This window comes from Phacochoerus africanus, chromosome 9, assembly GCF_016906955.1.
Source record: "Phacochoerus africanus isolate WHEZ1 chromosome 9, ROS_Pafr_v1, whole genome shotgun sequence".
Lineage (NCBI taxonomy): Eukaryota > Metazoa > Chordata > Mammalia > Artiodactyla > Suidae > Phacochoerus > Phacochoerus africanus.
Window position 1 is genome coordinate 106,168,474 of NC_062552.1, and position 24,937 is coordinate 106,193,410.

General features: G+C 36.1%; 1 protein-coding gene across 5 annotated transcripts in view; it reads right to left on the reverse strand.

The window, feature by feature from the left end:
• The window catches only part of CEP128 (centrosomal protein 128), a 424,380-nt gene that overhangs the window by 211,647 nt on the left and 187,796 nt on the right, over positions 1–24,937 (reverse strand). For all 5 annotated transcript variants that reach the window (XM_047795264.1, XM_047795267.1, XM_047795266.1 and 2 more), the window contains one exon: positions 4,669–4,861. In XM_047795264.1, the coding sequence (XP_047651220.1) occupies positions 4,669–4,861 (193 nt within the window). The remainder of the gene's footprint in view (positions 1–4,668; positions 4,862–24,937) is intronic.

A 24,937-nucleotide genomic window follows, 5' to 3' on the forward strand; every position in this document is an offset into this window, starting at 1 on the left:
TCTATGTAAAACATTGTAAACAAATGCTGAGGTATGCAAGAAGAAATGACTATGCAGTTAAGCCCCAGAGAGAAACCTTCCTCCTTCTCTCATTCTTATAGAAATCTTGCTGCATCTTTCAAGAATTAAATCAAAAGATGTCCTATGGAAAAAACCTCCCCATATAGGCCTCAATGGATGTAATCAAAACTTCCCTTTTCACCAGGGAATGAAATGGCATTTCTAGCAATGTATTTATTTCATTCTACCTCGTAATAAACATATCTCTAAGTATACAACTATAACAGCCTTTGCTTGGTCATTATTCGCATTAAGTCCTCATGATTTCTGAATGACCAGATAGCACCTAATACATCTTACACCTACAAGGCAAGAAATTATCATATCGTCACTCTGTCACAAAAGTTTGAGTCTTCCTAAGATTTTTTTTTTAATAATTTTAAGGACTAGATAAAAATAGGATTCCTCTAGCACTCCCACTAAATCAGCCTACTTCCTGACTTTGCTCTTGCTCTTAATGGCAATCCTTTCTCATTCACCCACACTGTACGACCTTTCACTAATTCCTCCACTGCATCTTTTGCATTTGTTGTCATTACCAATATCCTTTGTCAGTCCCTCTTTTACTGTGACTGAGACTATTACAATAGGCTCCATACTAGGTGTATTTCCATAATCAATACTAAGAGGGGATCTAAAAAGAGAGTTTCAAAATATTTGGAGGAAAAAAAAATCACACACAAGTGAACATGAAAAATTCTAAAACCACATTTGGGGCCCTAAAACAATTCTCAGTAAAGGATCAAAATTATGAAGAGTATGTTTTATGACTGCAAGGGTACTACATTTAGAAACTGATAATGTAATATCTAGAAAATGCTTAATACTCTGAAATTAAGTATAACACTTCTTAAAAAAACCATAGGTAAGAGAAGAAATCACAAGAGAAATATTTTCTAACTCAGTGATAATGAAAAGATAATATACCAGAATTTGTGGAATGCAATTAAAGTATTGCTAACATGGAAATTTATGACTTTAAATGACTAAAGTCATAAGAAAGAGAAGTATTAAAATGAAGCTTGAAACTTAGGAATCCAAGAGAAGAATAAATGATACACAAAAGTAGTAAAAGGAAATAAAAATAGCAATAGAGGTCAATAAAAAATGAAAAAAAGGCATACAATGGAAAAAAATTAAATTCAAAGTTTTTCTCAAAAATAATAAAAAAAATTAATAAAATCCTCAGCAAGATTTACAAAGAACAAAAGAGAGAAAACAAATTACCAATATCAGGAAATATAATAAGAGAAGTCAGCACAGATCTTATAGAAACTAAAAGAATTCAAAACAAAAATATTATGAAGAATTTTAAGTCAATAAATTTGACAACCCCTATGAAATGGGAAAAATATCTTAAAAGGTACACATTAGCAAAACTGACTAAAGAAGCAGTAGAATTCTGAATAGCCATACATTAAATAATTTGAGTTTAAAATTAAAAACCTTCACAAAACAAAAACTAGAAGCCCAGATTTCATTGATGAATTCTATCCTACATTTAAAAAAGTAATACAAACTTCACACAAATGCTTCCCAATAGTAAAAGGGAAAACACAAACCAATTTAAGAGTCAGTTACACTAACATTTAAATATGATAAAGACATTACAAGAAAAGAAGCTACAAATCAATATTCCTCATGAATACAGACGCAAAAATTCTTAACAAATCATTATTAAACCAAATTTAGCCATATGTAAAAGGAAATATATATTTTGACAAAGTAGAGTTTATCCCAGGAATACAAGTATAGGTTAATATGTACTGAAAGTCCTAACTATTTAATTAAGAAAGGAAAAAGAAAAGGAAGAGAAGCAAAACTAGTCTTATCTGCAGATGACGTGATCATGTACAAAGAGAACTCTAAGTGCAAAGAATAAAAAACAATAACTAAAAGCTACTACAACTAATAAATGAACTTAAGGTTACAGAATACAAGTTTAATATACACGCACACAAAAAAATTGCATTTCTAGCTACTAGAAAAGAACTTTGAAAATCAAATTTTAAATGCTATTTCCTAAAACTTCGTAAGTTAAAAAAAAAACAGAAATATATCTAAAAAAGATGTGCAAGAGCTATTGGCTGAAATCTACAAAGCATTAGAAGAAAAGTTAAAGACAACATAAATTAATGGATAAATACACCATGTTCATTGATTGGAAGACTCAAGATTAAGATTTCCATTCTCTTTTTTTTCAATTTTTAAAATTTTTAATTTTTTTTCATCTTTTTAGGGCTGCACCCACAGCACATGAAGGTTCCCAGGCTAGGGGTCGAATCAGCTGCTGGCCTTCACCACAGCCTAGCAACACCAGATCCAAGCCACATCTGGGACCTACACCATAGGTCATGGCAATGCCAGATGCTTAACCCACTGATCGAGGCCAGGGATCAAACCTGTGTCATCATGGATATTATTCAGATTTGTTTCCAATATCTATTCTCAAATTAATCTATACATTTATCATAATTCTATTAAAACATCAGTAGATCCTTTTTAAAAAAATGACAAGCTGATTCTAAGATGTACAAAGGAATTCAAGTGCTCTAAGATAACAAGGCAAGCAATAAATATTTACTAAATTCAAAAAGTAGATATAAAAACCATCAGCTTGAGAGATTATAACCTTTATACCTCACCTTCTGAGGCTTTTATGAAAAAGCTTGGCATTTGATATAATTACCTAAATGCACAGATATTTGGTTCTTTGGGATTTCTTTCCACTGACAGTTTCATGACTTTATAATACATTATTGCTTATTTCTTATGCAAAGAAATGACTGATGATATTGATAATATTTACTTAAAGAAAAATAGTGTTCTAATCTAATATTAATTAGTAAGTAGGCTATAACATACAGATCATACAATGTTTTATTTATAAGTTCCATAATTAGATTTTATTGTTACTGTCATTAAAAAATGTTGGAGTTCTTGTCATGGCACAGCAGAAACGAATCCGACTAGGAACCATGAGGTTGCGGGTTCGATCCCTGGCCTCACTCAGGGGGTTAAGGATCTGGTGTTGCCATGAGCTGTGGTGTAGGTCGCAGAGGCAGCTGGGATCTGGCGTTGCTCTGGCTCTGCATAGGCCAGCAGCTACAGCTCCAATTAGACTCCTAGCCTGGTCACCTCCATATGCCACGGGCACGGCCCTAAAAGGACCAAAAAAAAAAAAAATCGCAAAGGCATCCCTGACTGTTAACTACCGGCTTAATTTACATCTTTCAATTGCACTAGAGCAGCAATTCTCAAGGGACGTGTGTGGATGATCCAAGACCCCTTAATAATAACATTGTTAACTGTCTTTTTCACATTCAATTTCCATGAATGTAAAATGTCGATATTTTAGGGGGTACATGACAGGTAATACAACAACATATGAGTTGTGAAGCAAAAATGAAAATGTAACTGTCTTCTTTTAAGACAGCAATTAAGGAGATTTACAAAAGTTCAAAAAACAATGCCGCTTCAATTTTCTTGTACTGAAAAATAAATTTCATTAATTTTACTCTAGTATGTAATGAGTTTACAATTATTTTAGAGAAATAAATATTTTCAAGTACTCAGTTTTAATAGGTAGATAGTGACATATATAATGTACATTAATAAAAGCTCTTTGAGGTCTCAAAAGTTTTAAGAATGTAAAATGATCCTCACACCAAAAATTTGAGAATCACTCAAGGCAGTAATAAACAATTTTAAGTGGTACATGTGGAAAGAATAATCCTTATTATTAAAATAAAAACAAAAAAATTATTTTAAAAAGAACTATCCTATGTTAAAGCTTAGTTTTTCTTAGAGGGACACTATAGGACACCTCTTTCTGGCTCTTAATAAAGTTCAGCAAGAAAAAAAAAAAGGCTAAGAACAACACAACATAAAATACACACAGGATTCCCATACATGATGCTGTTTCCTTCTTCCCATCATACAAATCCCTGGTAGAACTGAACATAATATACTTAATGTTCCAAGACTCTTGTCTAACTTTTAAAGTTAAGTATTACCTACACATTAAACCCTGCTCCCTGCTCTCCCAAACTAGCCTTCACTTACTTTTTTCACCATTGTGCTTAAAATCTAATATATTACATAATTTATTTACTTTTCACATTTATGTCACCCCCACTCAATATAATGTAAACTAAACAACAGTAGGATATTTTTCTGCTTTATTTACTGATGTATTCCTAGAACCTATAATACTGCCCAAGGTAAAACAGACACAAAATAAGTATTTGTTGAATGAATTAATGGATATTTTACTGAAGTACTGAAGTAAAATAAAAACTTTAGCATTTTACCGGAGAATAATAAACATGTCTTACCAAAGAAGCAGGTGCAAATGGCCAAGAGACACAAATGGTATCGATGGACACAGGAGGAATATACAGTAGTTGAAGGAGAAATTCTCAGGGAGAAATAGTTTTCTCTTCTAGACCCAGAAATGAAGATAAGGAAACAAGAGACAAGGAAAGGAGAGGAATTTGGAAATTCTGTGGTTTGAACTAGAAGCAAGAGAAATAAGAGTTTTTTCTGTTTTTCCTCCAACCCTAAGATGCCACAAATACAAACAAAGAAAAATAAAACATAACACACCTCTCTTCTCCCGATGTATTTCTTCCAGAAGCTGTTCCTGTCTTTCTATCTGTTCAAAGAGACACTGGAGCTCAGATTCCTTGTTTTCAGTCATATTCCTCAGCTGCTGTCTGCATAGCATCAGCTGGTGCCGGAGACTTTTCTCTCTGTTTTCTCTCTCTTTCAGTTCCTCACAGAGCCATTGAAGTTTCGTCTAAAAATATGACATTTACATCAAATTTTTAAAAAATGTAGAAAACAGGAGCATTGCAAAACATGTGAAAGACATGATAATTTGAACTAATATAGACAATAACAAATTCAAGCAAAATTATAAAATACTCATAATATTTTAATTTACATAATGGTTTTTTATCAGATAAAATTTGGTGCAGAAATGATTTTTTTGATTTTTATAAAATATTTGGCATTTCTATAAAATATTCTATCATTTTTGCAAAGTGTGAAATAAAGTTCATATTTTATGGTAAGACAAGAAAATTTAAACATAAATTCTCCGCCGTTTGGTCTCTTCTCCCCCCTACCACCACCACCACTGTGCATTGTGTATTCATTATTCATTGACCAGACCCACCCACAGGCAGGAATACCTGCTCAACCATAGGAGTAACATTCTCCTAGCATCAAAAGACAGCTCCTTAATAGGTAACATTCCTTCTTGATCTTGAACAGGTCACATGACCCATGTAAATGTTAGATGTGGATTATGGAAACTGTCAATAATACATAATTTGATATACAACTTTTGGTCTCAAAAAACTTATATATCTTGATTTCTATTGAGTAGAATAATTCTTAGAGCTTTCTGAGTTGTTCTTCCCAGGTTATAATCCTCAAATTTGGCTACAATAAAATTTTCCACTCCCTTCTTAGATCAACTGACAAAAGGCAATACTACAGAAAAGTCTGGCCTACTTAACTTACAGTTGTAATATAATTAGCTCTCTAATTTGATAATATAATATAGTAAAAGCATCTGAAAATCAAAAACACCCCATATAGACATAGAAACTTGTTATAAGGGAGTTTAGTTCAGAGACTGAAAGTAAAATAAAATTCCTAATAACGTTTTCTAAAAATGAATATGGCCAAAGGTTCAGCTAATCAGGTAGAGAGAAAGAGATTCTCTACAGCATAAGGTAGATAATGTCGACATTTGTGCACATTTAAAACTAGGAAATTTAATTGAAGTAACTCTCTTTTCCATGGACTCAAATTTTACCAACTCATATTTAGACATTTAAAGCAAGGATGAGAAAATAAATCTTTCTTCTACCTTCAATAGAACATAATTTGACAGCACCTTTCCAAGTGATGCTACCCTCTAATTTCTAGTTGATCTTATTTTTATTTAATTTTATTTTTTGACCACATCCAGAGCAGTGATTGAATTCAAGCTTCAGCTGCAACCTATACCAAAACTGCAGCAATGCCAGATCCTTTAACTCACTGCACCAGGCCAGGGACTGAAACCGTGCCTCTGCAGCACCTGGAGCTACCACACCACAGCAGGAAGTCCCCTATTTAATTACAGATACTCTAAATATTAGTCTTCATCTGAAGAAGCAAAACAGAGGAAGCCCTGATTAGAAGGGAAAATGAGATTAAGCTAAGGGACAATTTCCCTGTATAGCACACAACCACAAACAAGAAAGTTCTAGGCCTCCAGAAGCTAGGAATTTCTTAGGGCATGCCACAGTTTTTTAAGTGTAGCCATAACATAATCATACAGCCTACGATGAAGCAAAACTGGGATATGGCCCCTAGACTGGGGATTCCCCACATATGTCAGCTTTCAAACATCCCCAGAAATGAAAAAAAGGCACAGTTCCTTTGGTCAGAAGATCTGTTTAACAGATAGTGACATAGAATAAATATCATCATTAGTCAAATTACAGAAAAACTGTACAATAACATTGTAAGGTGACCAATGCATAATATGTTGGGTGAAGGAAAATGGAAATCATACTTGTAAAGGCATGGTTTATTAATAACAAGCCCTTTGGATCACACTACGGTTTGTGTTAATGAAGTAGCTTAGGGTGGGGCCCCCCAGATGGCCTCAGGATGAAATGGATGTGTTCACCAGCCTGGAAGCTCATCAAATCCTCATTGTTCTCAGGTTTTTTTAGAGCTTAATTTCCAGTCCTCCCCTGCCTGCCTCCCATCCCCCCTTTGGGTGGGACTATAATTTCCAACTCTCTAATGACTGGCCCCATCCTGAGGCCACCTGGGGGGTAATAGTTGTGGTGCAGCAACTTTGGAAAACAATCCAACTTTCTTCAAAAGTTTAAACACAGTTACCACACAACCCAGCAACACTCTCCTAGGTAGTGCCTATGAGAAATGAAAACATGTGTTCATGCAAAAACTTGTACTCAAATGTTGATCGCAGCATTATTTATGATTGCCGAGAAGTAAAAATAATCCAAATGAACATCAACTGGTAAATAGATGTATAAACTGTGGTATATTCAAATAGTGAACAGTTATTTAGCAAGAAGAAGTAATGATGGATGAACCTTGATAACAGTCTGCTAATTGAAAGAAGTTGATCATAAAGGACCACATATGCAATTCTATTCATAGGACATTTCTAGAAAGGACAAATTTATAGAGATAAAAAAATCAGATTACTTGTTGGATTATAACTATGGGGATTGTGGGATGAACTGATAAGGATGTGATGGATGGTCGAGACGGGATTAAGATGGCGAATAGAAGGACTGGAGCTCAACTTCTCTCCTAAAAACAACTAAAGACTGAGCACACTTCACCCAAATGGACCGGAAACCTTAAAAAAGATACCCTACTCCAGAAGAAAAAGAGGAGGCCACATCAAGAGGTAGGAGGGGCAATTTCATGATATAAACAACCCCATACCTCCTGGGTGGGAACCTCCACAGACTGGAACTAACTGGTTCACAGAGACTCACCTACAGGAGTGAAAGTTCTGAGCCACACATCAAACTCTCATGTATGGGAATCTGGCACGGGGAGAAAGAGCCCCGGAGCATCTGGCATTGAAGGCCAGTGGGGCTTGTGCGCAGGAGCTCCACGGGACTGGGGGAAATGGAGACCCCATTCTTAAAAGGCGCACACAGATTTTCACGTGCACTGAGTTCCAGGGCAAAGCAAAGTCTCCAAGGGAATCTGGGTCAAACCTGACTGCAGTTCTTGGAGGACATCCTGGGAAAACAGGGGTTAACGTGGCTTGTTGTGAGGAAAGGCTATTGAAAGCAAAGCTCTCAGGGAATATTCAGCAGCATTGCCTTTCTCTAGAGGTGGCCATTTTGGGAAAATCTGGCCCCACACGACAGTCAGCTGCTGAGAAGCCCCAGGGCAAACAACAACCCAGGTGGGATCACAGCCCCACCCCTCAGTAAACAGGCTACCTAAAGACCCCTCAGGAACACAGCTGCCTCTAATCCCATCCAGAGACTAAGCCCCACCCACCAGAGGGATTAGAAACGGCTCTACCTACCAGGGGGTGGGCATCAGTCCCTCCCATCAGGAAGCCTACAGCAAGCCCCCCATACTGACTTCAGCTGCAGGGGGGCAGAAATCAGAAGTAAGAGAGGCTACAACTCTATTATCTGTAAGAAGGTCACCACACCAAAAACCTATAAAAATGAAAAGACAGAGGACTATAACTCAGATGAGGGAGAAAGAAAAAACCCCAGAAAAACAGCTAAGTGAGGAGGAGATTCTTAGCCTCCAGGAAAAAGATTTTAGACTGTTGATGCTGAAGATGATGCAAGACATTGGAAATAAACTGGAGGCAAAGATGGATAACTTACAGGGAAGACTGACCAAAGAGATACAAGATATAAAACTTAAACAAGAAGAGATGCAACATACAATAACTAAAATAAAAAATTCACTAGAAGCAGCTAACAGCAGAATACAGGAGGCAGAAGAACGAATAAGCGAGGTGGAGGACAGATTAGTGGAAATTACGGATGCAGAACAGAAAAGAGAAAAAAGATTGAAAACAAATGAAGAGAGTCTCAGAGAACTCTGGGACAACGTGAAATGCCACAACATCCGTATTATAGGGGTGCCAGAAGGAGAAGAGAGAGAAGGGGACGGAGAAAATATTCCAAGAGAAAATAGCTGAAAACTTCCCTAACATGGGGAAGGAATCACTCACTCAAATCCAGGAAGCACAACGAGTACCACATAAAATAAACCCAAGGAGGAACACACCGAGACACATACTAATCAAACTGACCAAAATTAAAGACAAAAAAATCTTGAAAGCAGCCAGGAAAAAGAAACAAGTAACATACAAGGGAACCCCGATAAGGTTATCAGCAGATTTTTCAACAGAAACTCTGCAGGCCAGAAGAGAGTGGCATGATATACTTAACGTGATGAGAGAAAAAAACCTCCAACAAAAATTACTCTACCCAGCAAGGCTCTCATTCAGATTTGAAGGAGAAATCAAAACCTTCACAGATAAGCAAAAGCAGAGAGAATTCAGCAACAGTAAACCAGGCGTACAACAAATACTAAAGGAACTTTTATAGGCAGAAAAGAACAAGAGAAGAAGGGAAGAAAACAAAGCAGCAAAAAACAAATCCAAAAAAATTAATAAAATGGCAATAAGAACATCCATATCAATAATTACCTTAAATGTGAATGGACTAAACGCCCAAACCAAAAGACATAGACTGGCTGAATGGATACAAAAACAAGACCCATGTATATGCTGTCTTCAAGAGGCCCACTTCACTTCTAGGGACACACACAAATTAAAAGTGAGAGGATGGAAAAAAATATCTCACGCAAACCAGGATCAAAAGAAAGCTGGAGTAGCAATACTCATATCAGACAAAATAGACTTTAAAATGAAGAATATTTTAAGGGACAAAGAAGGACATTGCATAATGATCAAAGGATCAATCCGAGAAGATGATATAACAATTTTAAATATCTACGCACCCAACGCAGGTTCACCACAATATGTAAGGCAACTGCTAATAACCTTAAAAGGAGAAATCGACAATAACACAATCATAGTGGGGGACTTTAACACCCCACTTACAGCAATGGACAGATCATCCAGACAGAAAATCAACAGGGAAACACAGGCCCTAAATGAAGCATTAAACCAGATGGACTTAACAGATATTTATAGGACATTCCATCCAAAAACAGCAGAATACACATTCTTCTCAAGTGCACATGGAACATTCTTGAAGATTGATCACATTGTGGGCCACACATCAAACCTCAGTAACTTTAAGAAACTGAAATCATATCAAGAATCTTTTCTCACCACAACACTATAAGATTGGAAATCAACAACAAGAAAAAAACTGCAAAAAACACAAACACGTGGAGACTAAACACATGCTACTAAACAACCAATGGATCACTGAAGAAATCAAAGAGGAAATTAAAAAATACCTAGAAGCAAATGACAACAAAGATACAACACTCAAAAACCTATGGGATGCAGCAAAAGCCATTCTAAGAGGAAAGTTTATAGCAATACAAGCCCACCTCAGGAAACAAGAAAAAGCTCAAATGAACAAACTAACTTTACATCTAAAGCAGATAGAGAGAGAAGAACAGACAAGACCTAAAGTCAGTAGTAGGAAAGAAATCATAAAGATCAGAGCAGAAATCAATGAGATAGAAACAAAGAAAACAATAGAAAAGATCAATGAAATGAAAAGCTGGTTCTTTGAAAAAAATCAACAAAATTGATAAACCCCTAGCCAGACTTATCGAGCAAAAAAGAGGACTCAAATCAATAAAATTAGGAATGAAAAAGGAGAAGTAAGAATGCACATCAAAGAAATAGAAAGGATCATAAGAGACTACTATATGCAACTATATGCCAATAAAATGGAAAACCTAGAAGAAATGGACAAATTCTTAGAAAAGTATAATCTTCCGAGACTAAACCAAGATGAAAGAAAAAAGATGAATGGGCCAACCACAAGAACTGAAATTGAAACTGGGATTAAAAAACTTCCAACAAACAAAAGTCCAGGACCAGATGGCTTTACAGGTGAATTCTATCAAACATTTAGGGAAGAGCTAACACCTATCCTTCTGAAACTATTCCAAAAAATTGCAGAGGATGGAGACTCCCAAACTCATTCTATATAGCTACCATCACCCTGATACCAAAATCAGAGAAAGATAGCACAAAAAAAGAAAACTACAGGCCAATTTCACTGATGAACATTGATGCAAAAATCCTCAACAAAATACTAGCAAACCACATCCAACAATACATTAAAAGTATTGTCCATCATGATCAAGTGGGATTTATCCAAGGGATGCAAGGGTTCTTCAATATCTGCAAATCCATCAGTGTGATATACTACTAGATGAACAAACTAAAGAATAAAAACCATATGATCCTCTCAATAGAAACAGAAAAAGCCTTTGACAAAATCCAACACCCATTTCTGATAAAAACCCTTCAGAAAGTGGGCATAGCAGGAACCTACCTCAACATAATAAAGGCCATATACGACAAACCCACAGCGAACATCATTCTCAATGGTGAAAAGCTGAAAGAATTCCAGCTGAGATCAGGAACAAGACAAGGATGTCCACTCTTGCCACTACTCTTCAACATAAAGTTTTGGAAGTCCTAGCCATGGCAATCAGAGAAGTAAAAGAAATAAAAGGAATCCAGATTGGAATGGAAGAAGTAAAACTATTCCTATTTGCAGATGACATGATACTACACCTAGAGAATCCTAAAGACTCTACCAGAAAACTGTTAGAGCTCATCCACGAATTTGGCAAAGTCGCAGGATACAAAATCAATACACAGAAATCAACGGCATTTCTATACACTAACAGTGAAAGAGCAGAAAAGGAAGTTAGGGAAGCAATCCCGTTTACCATCGCATCCAAAAGAATAAAATACCTAGGAGTAAACCTACCTAAAGAGACAAAAGACCTGTACTCTGAAAACTACAAGCTACTGATGAAAGAAATCAAAGAGGACACAAATAGATGGAAAGATATACCATGTTTGTGGATTGGAAGAGTTAATATTATCAAAATGACTATACTACCTAAGGCAATCTACAGATTCAATGCAATCCCTATCAAATCACCGAGGATATTTTTCACAGAACTCGAACAAAATATTTTAAAGTTTGTTTGGAAGCACAAAAGACCCAGAATAGCCAAAGACATCCTGAAAAATAAAAATGGAGCTGGAGGCATCAGGCTCCCAGACTTCAGACTATACTACAAAGCAACAGTCATCAAAACTGCATGGTACTGGCACAAAGACAGAAATATAGATCAGTGGAACAGGATAGAAAGCCCAGAATTAAACCCACGCACCTACAGTCAACTAATCTATGACAAAGGAGGCAAGAATATACAATGGAGAAAAGACAGCCCCTTCAATAAGTGGTGCTGGGGAAACTGGACAGCCACATGGAAAAGAATGAAATTAGAGCATCCCTAACACCATACACAAAAATAAACTCCAAATGGATGAAAGACCTAGATATAAGACCAAACAGTATAAAACTCCTAGAGGAGAACATAGGCCAAACACTCTCTGACATAAATGACAGCAACATCTTCTCAGACCCACCTATCAGAGTATTGACAACAACAAAAATAAACAAATAGGACCTAATCAAACTTCAAAGTTTCTGCACAGCAAAGGAAACCCTAAACAAAACAAAAAGACATCCTACAGAATGGGAGAAAATCTTTGCAAGTGAATTGACTGACAAGGGATTAATCTCCAAAATTTATAAACACCTTCTACAGCTCCATACCAAAAAAAACAAACAAGCCTATCAAAAAATGGGCAGAAGATCTAAACAGACAATTCTCCAAAGAAGACATACAGATGGCCAAGAAACACATGAAAAGATGTTCAACATCACTCATTATTAGAGAGATGCAAATTGAAACTACTCTGAGGTACCACCTTACACCAGCCAGAATGGCCTTCATCCAAAAGTTTACAAACAGTAAGTGCTGGAGAGGGTGTGGAGAAAAAGGAACACTAGTACACTGTTGGTGGGATTGTAAATTGGTGCAACCACTGTGGAAAGCAGTATGGAGATGCCTCAGAAAACTAAACATAGAACTACCATTTGATCCAACAATCCCACTCCTGGCATCTATCTCGCAAAGACACATGTATTCCAATGTTCATTGCAGCACTATTTACAATAGCCAAGACATGGAAACAACCTAAGTGTCCATCGACAGAGGAGTGGATCCAGAAGATGTGGTACATATACACAATGGAATATTACTCAGCCATCAAAAGAACGAAATACCAGCATTTTTTGCAACACGGATGGACCTAGAATCTATCATGCTAAGTGAAGTCAGCCATACAATGAGACACCAACATCCAATGCTTTCACTGACATGTGAAACCTGAAAAAAGGACAGACTGAACTTCTTTGCAGAACAGATGCTGACTCACAGACATTGAAAAACTTATGATCTCTGGTGGAGCCAGTTTGGGGGGTGGGGGATGTTCCTGGGCTGTGGGATGGAAATCCTGTGAAATCAGATTGTTATGATCATTATACAAATACAGATGTGATAAATTCAAAAATAAATAATTAAAAATAATAAAAATACCATTGTCTGAAAATGATTTCTTGGATATGCGACCAACAGCAAAGGAAACAAAAGAAAAAATAGATTAAATGGACTGCAACAGGAGTTCCCGTCGTGGAGCAGTGGTTAACGAATCCAACTAGGAGCCATGAGGTTGCGAGTTCGGTCCCTGCCCTTGCTCAGTGGGTTAACTTTCCGGCGTTGCCGTGAGCTGTGGTGTAGGTTGCAGACGCGGCTCGGATCCCGCGTTGCTGTGGCTCTGGCGTAGGCCGGTGGCTCCAGCTCCGATTCGACCCCTAGCCTGGGAACCTCCATATGCCACACGAGAGTGGCCCTAGAAATAGCAAAAAGACAAAAAATAAAATAAAATAAAAAATAAAATAAATAAATGGACTGCAACAATATTTAAAACTTTTGTGCATCACAGGACACTATCAGAGTGAAAAGGCAGCCCACAAAAGGGGAGAAAATATCTGATAAGGGATTAACATCCAGAATATATAAAGAACTCCTGCAACTTAACAACAACAAAAAACCAATTCCAAATGGAGAAAGGACTTGAATAGACCTTTCTCCAAAGAAGATACATAAATGGTCAATAAGTATAAGAAAAGATGCTCAACACCACTAATCATTAGGGAAATGCAAATAACAACACCCAATAGAATGGCTATAATCAAAAAACTAGAAAATAACAATTGTTGGCGAGGATGTAGAGAAATTAGGGCCCTGGTGCATTGCTGATGGGGATGTAAAATGATGCAGCTAGCTGCTCTGGAAAACTGCTGTGCAGCAGTTCCTCAAAAAAATCCAAAAAAACAATCACCATGTTATCCAGCAATTCCATTTCTGGATATATACCCAAAAGAATTGAAAGAAGGGACTCAAACAGATTTTTATGCACCCATGTTCGCAGTAGCATTATTCACAATAGCCACTAGACATTTCCCCCAAGTGTCCACCAATCCACACGCCCCAAATGTGGCATGTCCACTTAGTGGAATATCATGTGCCTGAAAAAGGAAGGCAATTCTGACACATGCTACAACATGGACAAACTTAGAAGACATTCTGCTAAATGAAAACAAGCCAGTCACAAAAGACAGATACTGTATAATCCCACGCATGCTGGGTGCCCTGAGTAGTCAAATTCATCAACACAGAAAGTAGAATGGTGGTTACCAAGGGCTGGCAGAGAGAGGGATGGAAAATTATTGTTAATGGTTGTAGAGTGTCAGTTTGGGAAGACAAAAAGTCCTGGACATGAATGGTGGGGATGTCTGCATAACAATGTGAATGTTACTTAATATCACTGAGCTATACACTTACGAATGGTTAAAATGGTTAAAAAAAAAAAAAAGGATGTGATGGATAATGGTCTATATTTTCTTTTTGGGATATAATAAAAATGTTCTAAAATTCACATAGTGATGGCTGCACATCTCTGTGAATATACTAAAAACTACTGAATGATAACTCTAAATAAATTGCGTTGTATGCTACACAAATTGTATCTCAATTTAGCTGTTATTTAACAACAACAAAAAAAGGGGGGGGGGAGTAAGAGGGGACAGATGAACAAAGATAAAATTAAACCTTCCTGCAGAGATGAGACCTGGTTGTAGTACTTACCATACAATTTGTAGGCCTCTGTCTTGTCTATATGTCACTAAACAAATACAGGAAGTCCCAAACTTAAATTAGGATATGGACTTCCAATTATTATTCCAGAACCTTAATTAGGCCTGCTTCATTTCCCAATATCCCCTTTGAAATACTCGTGCAAATAGAAATAGAGAAAAAGATTTCCAGAGCACAGAAAATACGGTCAATTTTGTGAGATAAAACAAGTACTTTTTATTATAACTTTCTACTAATGCATTTAGAAAGAAAACATGGTTAGGGTGAGGAGGAGAAACGTAACACTATCCCCGTCTAACCACAATATGAGAGACAAGGAAGTGAATTTAACTGGTCTGTAGAAAGCATACTCTCTACATAGAGTGGAGCAAATACTGGAGGCTGGAAGTCAAGAGGCTGCTACAATATTCCAAACAAGTGAAAATGGTAAGGATTGGACCAAAGTGTATGTGCTTGAGAATTAAATGTGAGGAGGAAGGAAGAAGAAATCAATATTGATGGCCAATTTTTAGCCTAAGAAATTGAAACAGGAAACCTAGACAAAGCAAAGATTTAGGGCCTAAGAAGTTAACATTAGGTTGAAAAGTAATGAAATTGTTAGGAAAAAAAGAAACTGAAGTAAAGATGACTAACTAGATATATAAATCTAAAGCTCAAGAGATGTAAACTGTGGGCAAGAGATACAGACTAAACATAAAGGAAGCATAAAAGCAAGCTAACACTACAAGAACAGATAAAATAAACCATGAGGACTATTTACAGAGAGAATAGAATAGGGCTAAGAAAAGATGAACATAAGAGAAATTTAAAAATAAAACTGGGATGTAGATGGAAAGGCAGGAGGAAAATACAAGGGTCTGGGATGACAGACCTCCAAAGGAATAAATTACAACAAAGCGGATATCATTAACGTCAAAAACTGTCAAAAAGAAGGCACAAGTAATTTTAAAAATATACATTTTTGTCAAAAATAACTGCAGCTCAGCCCATCAAATCAAGATAGGACTGAGAACATGACCATCAAATTGTTTGTGCTGAATATGCCTTTATACCTACTAAAGACAAATATAAATATTAAAACGTTTATATAATTACTCTATTTATTACTGTGTCTTTCCCATTTCAGCTCTGTTAGTTCTTTTAAATATTTAGGTGCTCAAACGATGGGCACACGAATATTTACAACTATTCTCTCTTCTTGTATTGATCCCTTTATAATGATCTTCCTTGGCTCTTTTTTCTATACTTCATATTTTTTTATTATTATTAAAGTATAGTTGATTTACAATGTTTCAGCAAGTTCTGTTGTGCAACAAAGTGACCCAATTACACACATTCCCCGTGCTATACAGTAGGATCCCACTGCCCATCCATTCCAGATATAATAGTTTCCTTGGCTCTTTTTAACATTTTTAGTTTAAAGTCTATTTTGACTAAGTATGGCTACCCTTGTTTTTGGTTTGGTTTGGTTACCATCTGCTTGAAATGTCTTCTTCCATCACTTCACTCTCAATCTGTGTGTATCTTTAAGACTAAAGTAAATCTCTTAATAGACAGAATACTGTTGGATCTTTTTTTTAAATCTACTTATTCTGTATTTTTTAATTGGAGAATTTTATTCATGTACATTTAAAGTAATTATTGATAGGTAAGGACTCACTATTGCCATTTTATTCATTGTTCCCTGGCTATTTTGCAGATTCCGTGTTCCTTGTTTCTTATCCTGCTATCCTTTTTTTGTGTTTTGTTGTCTTCTGGTAACAGAATTCTTTGACATCTTTATCATGATGTTTTATGTAATCACTACAGGATTACGCTTGTACTCATGAGGCTTACATAAAATATCTTAAACTTAAAACACGCTAGTTTTAAACTGGTAACAAGTTAACTTCAATAGAAATTTGAACTTTATGCCTTTACTTCTCTTCCCCCTCACATGTTAGGTTATTGCTATTACAATTTACATGCTTTTTTTTTTTTAACTGTGTAACTAATAACGGATTACATATATGTGTGTCTGTATGTATAGATAGTTATAATCTTAAAATGAGAATGTACTCAACATACTATCTAATAAAAATTATTCTAGATAATTTTATCAGTAATTTTAGATACAGGTCAGTTGTAAAACTATCCTAAAACATTATTACTTAAGTCATTAATTTATTATTTGATCTTAACAAGGCAAAATAAGGAAAAACCTACGCTATCACTGCCTGCTTCTGAATCTATAGGCCACATCTTTTGCTCATCTTATCAAACTTTGCCAGTTCCTCAAGAAAATAATCTGGGGAGTTCCCATCGTGGCTCAGTGGTTAACGAATCCGACAAGGAACTATGAGATTGTGGGTTCGATCCCTGATTAGACCCCTAGCCTGGGAACCTCCATATGCCATGGGTGTGGCCCTAGAAAAGACCAAAAAAAAAAAAAAAAGAAAAGAAAAGAAGAGAAAAGTAAATAATCTGAAGAGCCCCAGTGACAATCATATTATTATTGATATGATGCAAGGGAAAAAGGAAAAGAGGAAAAGGTTAGATATATAGTTTCTGGAATAGATATACTTTCAACAAAGTCTTTTTGTTCTTGGCACCTCAAACACATACATACACATCTTTATTCTTGTATGTTAAAGGATTTAATATAATAAATCCTCAAGACATTTTTCAAGAATTTTATAATATTCTTCAATTAAAATCTCCTTGGGTTTTTTTTGTTTGTTTGTTTTTTTGGTTTTTTTTTTTTTTTTTTTTTGGTCTTTTTAGTGTCACGCCTGAGCATACACAAGTTCCCAGACTAGGGGTCGAAGCAGAGCTGTAGCTGCTAGCCTACACCACAGCTGAGCAACACCAGATTCAAGCCGCATCTGCAACCTTTACCACAGCTCACTGCAAGGCCAGATCATTTAACACACTGCGCGAGGCTAGGGATTGAACCCGCGTCCTCATGGATACTAGTCGGGTTCGTTACCGCTGAGCCACGACAGGAACTCCCTCCTTGGGATTTTTATACATAACATACATATGCTTGTGCACACACACACAGACCGCTAGTTCTACACATAGTGAGGCCCTGAAATGCATAATTAAACGAATACATTTAATTAGATTAGATGCTGGTTTTTGTTTTGTTTTTTTGTAAGGAGGTAGCACCTTGCAACTAAATAATAAAACAGAAAAAGAGATTGTGGATCTGAAAAACAAACAAAAAAGGATTATTTTTAGTATTACTATATTAAAAAAGCTTAGTGAACATTCAAATGTAACATGTTTAAGACTAAACACTACTCATTCGAATTATAAAAAACACAACCACAAAGAAGAGCTGGAAGGATGTACATATGCCAACCCTGATAACTGTACGCCATATGTGCACAGTCCTAAACAACAGCTTTCAGATGGCAAATACCCCAGGATTAGTCTAAGATCAGATACTACTTAGTATTCTCACAAATGATAGGTATTAGAATATTAAATTGATTTATCTGCATGATAGACAATACCTTTAAATCAAGAATAAAATGAAATAGCCTTGATATACAGAAGAATACAAACATACAAGATAAAATTTGAAAGAGATTAACCTGAAGAAATGCACTTTTAAAAAATCAAATGTGGGAGTTCCCGTCGTGGCACAGTGGAAACGAACCCGGCTGGGAACCATGAGGCTGTGGGTTCAATCCCCGGCCTTGCTCAGCGGGTTAAGGATCCGGTGTTGCTGTGAGCTGTGGTGTAGGTCAAAGATGCAGCTTGGATCCCGTGTTGCTGTGGCTCTGGCGTAGGCTGGCAGCCATGGCTCTGATTCGACCCCTGGCCTGGGAATCTCCATATACTATGGGTGCAGCCCTAAAAAAAAAAGGCAAAAAAAAAATCAAATATGGATTGGTAAAAGCTATGAGGTCTACATCTGATCATTAGAATCCCGGTTAAGAAAGAGCAAAAGGAGTCAGGTTATTTCATCTCTTATAATGGGAAGACCAACTGTTCTAGGACCAAGACATTATCAGATAGATAATATAACAGTTAATTCAATTAGTTTAAATCGGAGACCACAACTATAAATGCTAAAGGTGCCAAGTAGGAAACATTAATAAAAGTTCATAGAAAATAGGGAGTTCCCATTGTGGCTCGCAGTAATGAACCCTACTAGTATCCGTGAGGACGCAGGTTCAATCCCTGCCCTTGCTCAGTGGGTTAAGGATCCGGCATTGCCCTGAGCTGCAGTGTAGGCCGCAAATGTGGCTCACACCTGGTGTTGTTGTGGCTGTGGCACAGGCCAGTGGCTACAGCTCCAATTCAATCCCTAAACTGTGAACTTCCATATGCCATGGGTGGGGCCCTAAAAAGACAAAAAAAAAAAAAAAGAAAAAAGAAAAAAGTACATAGAAAATATGTTCTCTTTTGTTTTTCTTGAGAAGTGCCACATATTTTACCATTTTGAACCACACATGGATACAAGAGATATATGTAGTCCTCTTAAATTTACTTTAAGAAAAATAACATGCATGCATAAAGATAAAAATGCAAGTAATACTTCTCTTCCATACTGGGAGTCAATAGAATTTGATGGAGACTATGTCAAATGACAGTAAACTGTATTTAAAAAGCTTAGCCAACATTCAAAAATAACATATTTAGGATCTGAAATTATCAATTTGGATTATAAAAATGCAATCACATAAAAAAAAAGGGTTAGAAGGAAACACTATCTAATGTGGTCATGTCAATGGTTCTTCTCAACTCTGATGGTTTTCTATCATAAGAGAATGAAACTCTAGCATTATCAGACCTTCTGATATCTCAAAAGGAAACCAAATTCCATGTTGTACCAATGCACTTACTTGATTTTTTTTTTAATATTCACTACCAAGTCAATTTTTTAAAACTCATGTGGTCCAAACCAAATGAGTCCCTGGGGATCATCAGCTCCAATCATCCAGTTTAACCTGTTCTTTCCCAATGATTTAACTTTAAATTTAGAAAATAACTTCACATTTCTCTGTTCTCAGTGCTCTCCCACTTATTCCATCTAATCTATGACCTGTGTTCACTACCACTGCTAAGAGATGATAACAGAAAAACACTAATTCTGTTTTGTGCTAACAATACTTTTACTAATCCTGATAAAACCAAAACAATTACAAAAAATTTTCTGAAACAAAGCATTAGTCAGGTTTGATCTGTGTTGTGGACTGAATTCTATACCCTCAAAATCATATGTTAAAGCCCCAACCATCAGTGTGAAAGTATTGAACATAGAGGCTTTAGGGAAGTAATTAAGTTGGTTCAAGAGGCCATAAGAGTGGGGCTCTATCCTACAAGGCTGGTGTCCTTAAAGAAGAGGAAGATACACTCTCCGACCCTTAACCTTCAATTCTTCCAACCATACCTCCTAGTCCCTCACTCCCTGCTCCCACATGAAAGGTAGCTGTCCACAAGGCAAAGAGAAGCCTCACCAGAAACCAAGACTGGCACCTTGATCTTGGACTTCTGGGCTCCACAACTGTGAGAAAATAAATATCTTCCGCTCAAGCTACCCAGTCTGTGATATTTTGTTATGGCATTCCCAGCAGATTAACACTTTATGACCTAAAGCATCAGTTAATTCATATGAAGGCTTTATTCCAGTGCCATATAGAATTAAAAATAGGTTATAGTTAGATGCTTGTTATGAATTGAATAAGCAGTCAGAATATATTATTAATCTTACAAAACAAATCAACTTATGGAAATTTACTCAACCAATAATCAATTATGAGAATCAGTGTTTATTAGAGAAACAGCCAGCATCTTTCATTAAGTACTCGGGAGAAGCAGCTTGGAACACAGTATAGGAATAACTTTACCAATTCCAAACAATAATTAGCTGACAAGGCTATTAATCACAGTGCAAACACCATTCTATTAACTACTCACAAGAGCATCTTACAGATTACACAATACTCTCATTTATTTAATTACATCAACAAGTATTGCTAAATAAACCAAAATAGGGAAAGAATTTATAAATAAGGCAGTTTTTTACTTTCTTAGTTGTGATTAGGTGGGAATATTTATAAGTACCCAGTAAATAACAAAAATAATCTTCTTGGTCTGTAAGAATCTGCTAGTGAGATTTAGTGAAATAATATCTTGAGTCACTAAGAAATGACTCAAATCTAAAAACTAAGGAAAACAGAAAATTCAAATAAAAAGATTAGAGTTGGTAGAGTTAGGAATAATAACAAGAACCATAATTTTGCTGCTTTTAACTACTATGCTTCCTATACCAAAACTCTAAAAAACAATTTTGAGAGAAAATATTTACATAAGAATCAGAGATAGAGAGTATGGCAATGTTTTAGAATATGCCAGATCACCAAAATAAGAATTAAACCAGAAATGCAAAATTCAAATCTAAATCAACCTCAAAGTACAATTATACTTCTTTCAATAATTCTTCCTCCATTTTCTACTTAATTTGAATATAATCAGGAAGAAATATCTCCAATAAGAGTACATTAAAAATACAAAAAAATTTCTCTAATTAAACTGGATATGTTCCCTGTATACTACCTAAAATATATTTCCAACACATGAATGAAGATATTGGAGTATTTGTGCCACATTTTGATGTCTACACAGGAAGAATAAAGTACTAGATGATCAAATTTGCATCCTTCAATAAGAATTAAATACAATGGGTCTAGTACTTCTATTTTTTAAAATCCACATCATTAAAAAGACAATATTCATAAATATAGCATCTATATTAAGTGTAGGTCACACAATCAGTGGAAAAAACAATGGCACAGATTTCAGAGACCCAGGTAGCAAATTCTTCTCAGTAACTAGCTTTATATCCTTAGGTAAAACTCACAACTCCCAGGACCTCTTTCTCACCTACAAAATAAGAAAGTTAAACTTTGTGATCTCTAAAAGCTGCTTTGGTTACAATACTACAAAAATCATAGAGAAAAACAAATGCTTGTCAACATGTAGAACATGTTATACTATAGAAAGTATGACTCTTTAGGATGATACCAAATAGAATACAGGAAAATTCCCAAGTCATTTGGAAACACATTTCTTATATTTATAATCTTAAAATCTCAAATAAAACTAGTATTTGAGAATCCACATATTTATCAAAATCTATCTGCTTATTATTTATACATTGGTGATATTTAAGCAAAGGAAGTAACCTGAGTAGTAAAATGTAATACAGTTACCATCAAACCTAATGCAGCAAACCAAATACAATTACTATCTTAAAAGATATTTATGGAGCATTTAGCCAAGGCTTGTGGTGTTAAAGATGCAGTAAGGAACAGAAAAGACACAGGTCTTCCCTTATGAAGCTTACAGACTAAAGAAAGGAAAAGAGTAACTGGGAATTTCAACACAGTAGGATAAAGGCCAAGAAGGAAAAGATCATCACAGCTAAAGAATCATATAAATTCACCTTTGTGTATCTTAAGAATAATTAATACCAGACTCCCAGAATTAAATGTGCTCAGAAAACAAAGAGGCACTAAGGTTCCTGCCTCATGCTGAAGAGCAGCTCACACCAACTTTCCTTTTATTCGCTATGATAAAATGATAACTTAAGATCTGGGATGACGAGTGATGCTTGCTAGTACTGCGATTCCATCTTGAAGAGTACCTGCTGGCTCTAGATACGATCATTTATCCCTATTTTCTCATTAGAATTGTCTTTGCTAAATCTCATTTCTTTCCATGATTTGAACCTAAACTCTGACCTGTGCCTTTATCCCTGCTTCTCTTTGGGCTTTCCTATCCAGATGGAACTTTCTGGATATCAATTCCTGTGGTGGAAACTCTTCCAATATTTCTGCTAGCTTGCCTTCCTAGGATCCCGCATGCTTGTTTATTATGATACCAACCTTTGACTGCGTCCTCTAGTTTAAATGGAAAATCCTGGACATCTCCCTCTCCAGCAGCCTCTGACAGAACATTAAGCATAATCTGCATATTGTCATCCAAATATTTCTTTGGTCTATTCCTTCCTCTGAATCTCTATAATTTCCTAAACTTGAAATTTCACCCTCCCTCAACCAGAGACATGGGTCTCACCTGAACACCCCTGAGCCGGTGTTACTGGCTTTGGGCTTCCCTTCTCTAATCTACCTTTCACATCACTATCAAGAGTGATGCTTCTAAAATATGAATATGAACATATCGCTCTCCTATTCAAAACTCCTTTGAGGTTCCCCCTCTAAATGCAAAGCTGACCCAAGCTTTTAAAATGACATACAATGCTCTTCTTGATGGATCCTATCTCTAACTCCTTCTGGAGCCTCATCTCTGACATTCCCCGTCTCACATTTTCGTACTGCAGTATTGCCAAATCACTTCGGGTTCTTTTGCATTTATGATGCTATTTCTCTTCGAGGCCATTCCTACAATTGTTTACTCTGTATGCAGATTCTTTCCTCTTTACCTGGCTAGCATCAAAATTCATCTGTGGCATCAGCCTCTAAGGCAGCTCCTGCATACCTCTGATACATCTCTTACATATGATATTGAAATTATCAGCTAAAGTTTCAGCTTTTCTAAAGTAAACATGTTCCTCAAGAGGAAGGATCATGTCTTAATTTTTACGTCCACAGAATGTAATATAGAATCAGGGCATAGTAGCTACTTAGTAAATTCTCTGTAAACTGAATAAAATTTGGCCTCTATTAGGCTTGTCAGGATTTATGAGAAAACTAACCCCCTATCTATTCCTTATCAAATCCTTACCTTACTTAACAACCATGTCAACCCTCTTCTTCCCTGTAATGTATTATTCTCACCATTCATTGGTTATTTTATCTATAAGCCTAGTCCAGCTCTTAGTTGGGCTTCATGATTATGCTATGTCACCATTACCAACAAAGCAACAGTGACACAATTGCCACCTAATCCCCTAGTTCTTCTAGAATTAACACTAAAGAAGAAATTCATTTGGCAGATTTATGACAACAATTACCAAATGCCATCAGAGGTCCTTCTAATACTGCAAGATGTCAGCATGGACTAGCTGAAGAGCAATTCTACTTTCTATATAGCTTTTGTCCTCTGATTTCAGATCTTATCTTCAATACTTATAGAACTGTCCAGTCATAGTTCATGGGAATTACAGCTTTGTAGCCCATCAATAACCTAGGCCATCTTTCTAGTAAATAGATTCAGTTCAGTTGGTCAGCATAGTACTGCTTATCACAACCCTTTTACACTGTGGAGGAACAGATGTCTCACACAGTATTAAAACTCGTCTGATCAGAAGTTCAATCCCATTAAATGATAAGGGAAAACCGCTCACTGGCTCCCAAATTAAAGAGCTATGATTAAGAGTCATCTCTGGCTCCCATAATTTAACTGAACAACAGCTGTGAAAGCTTTCTATTCAGAAATGATAAAGATTTTTAACTTGAAAGAAAATTCCAAGTACATTGCTCTTGTCAGAATTGTGGGGTTGGGAAAAAGAAAAAAAGAGAAATGCTTTAATAATGCACAACTTTCAAGCTAAAAAATCCTGAGGCAGCAAAATATGGATATTACAAATTTTCTGTATAAGTAGCATAAATACACGTTTGCATCTGCCTCTATCAAAAATGGTTAGGTATGCACAAGACCAATGTATTTAATGCAGGAGAGAAATTTTATAAAGCCAAGTAGATTTCAAGGTTGAATCATAATATTGTTAGTTTCCTACTAAGAGGTTTTTTTTGGGGGGGGGGGGGTTGTTGTTGTTTTTTAAAAGAAGCTTCTCTAATGAATATCTGGTTTTCAAAAGTGAACTCTGCCTTTGTATCACCTCCCATCTGTACCTTACTCACCAATCTCAGGGCATTATCTGTGTTTGCTCAAGTATTCATCTTCTTGCCACTGTTATACTGAGCCAACTAGAGAACTTCTGCATATTTTTTGTATGACTAAGTTTTTTTGTTTGTTTTTTGTTTTTGTCTTTTTGCCTTTTCTAGGGCCACTCCCACGGCATATGGAGGTTTCCAGGCTAGGGGTCGAATCAGAGCTGTAGCCGCCGGCCTATGCCAGAGCCACA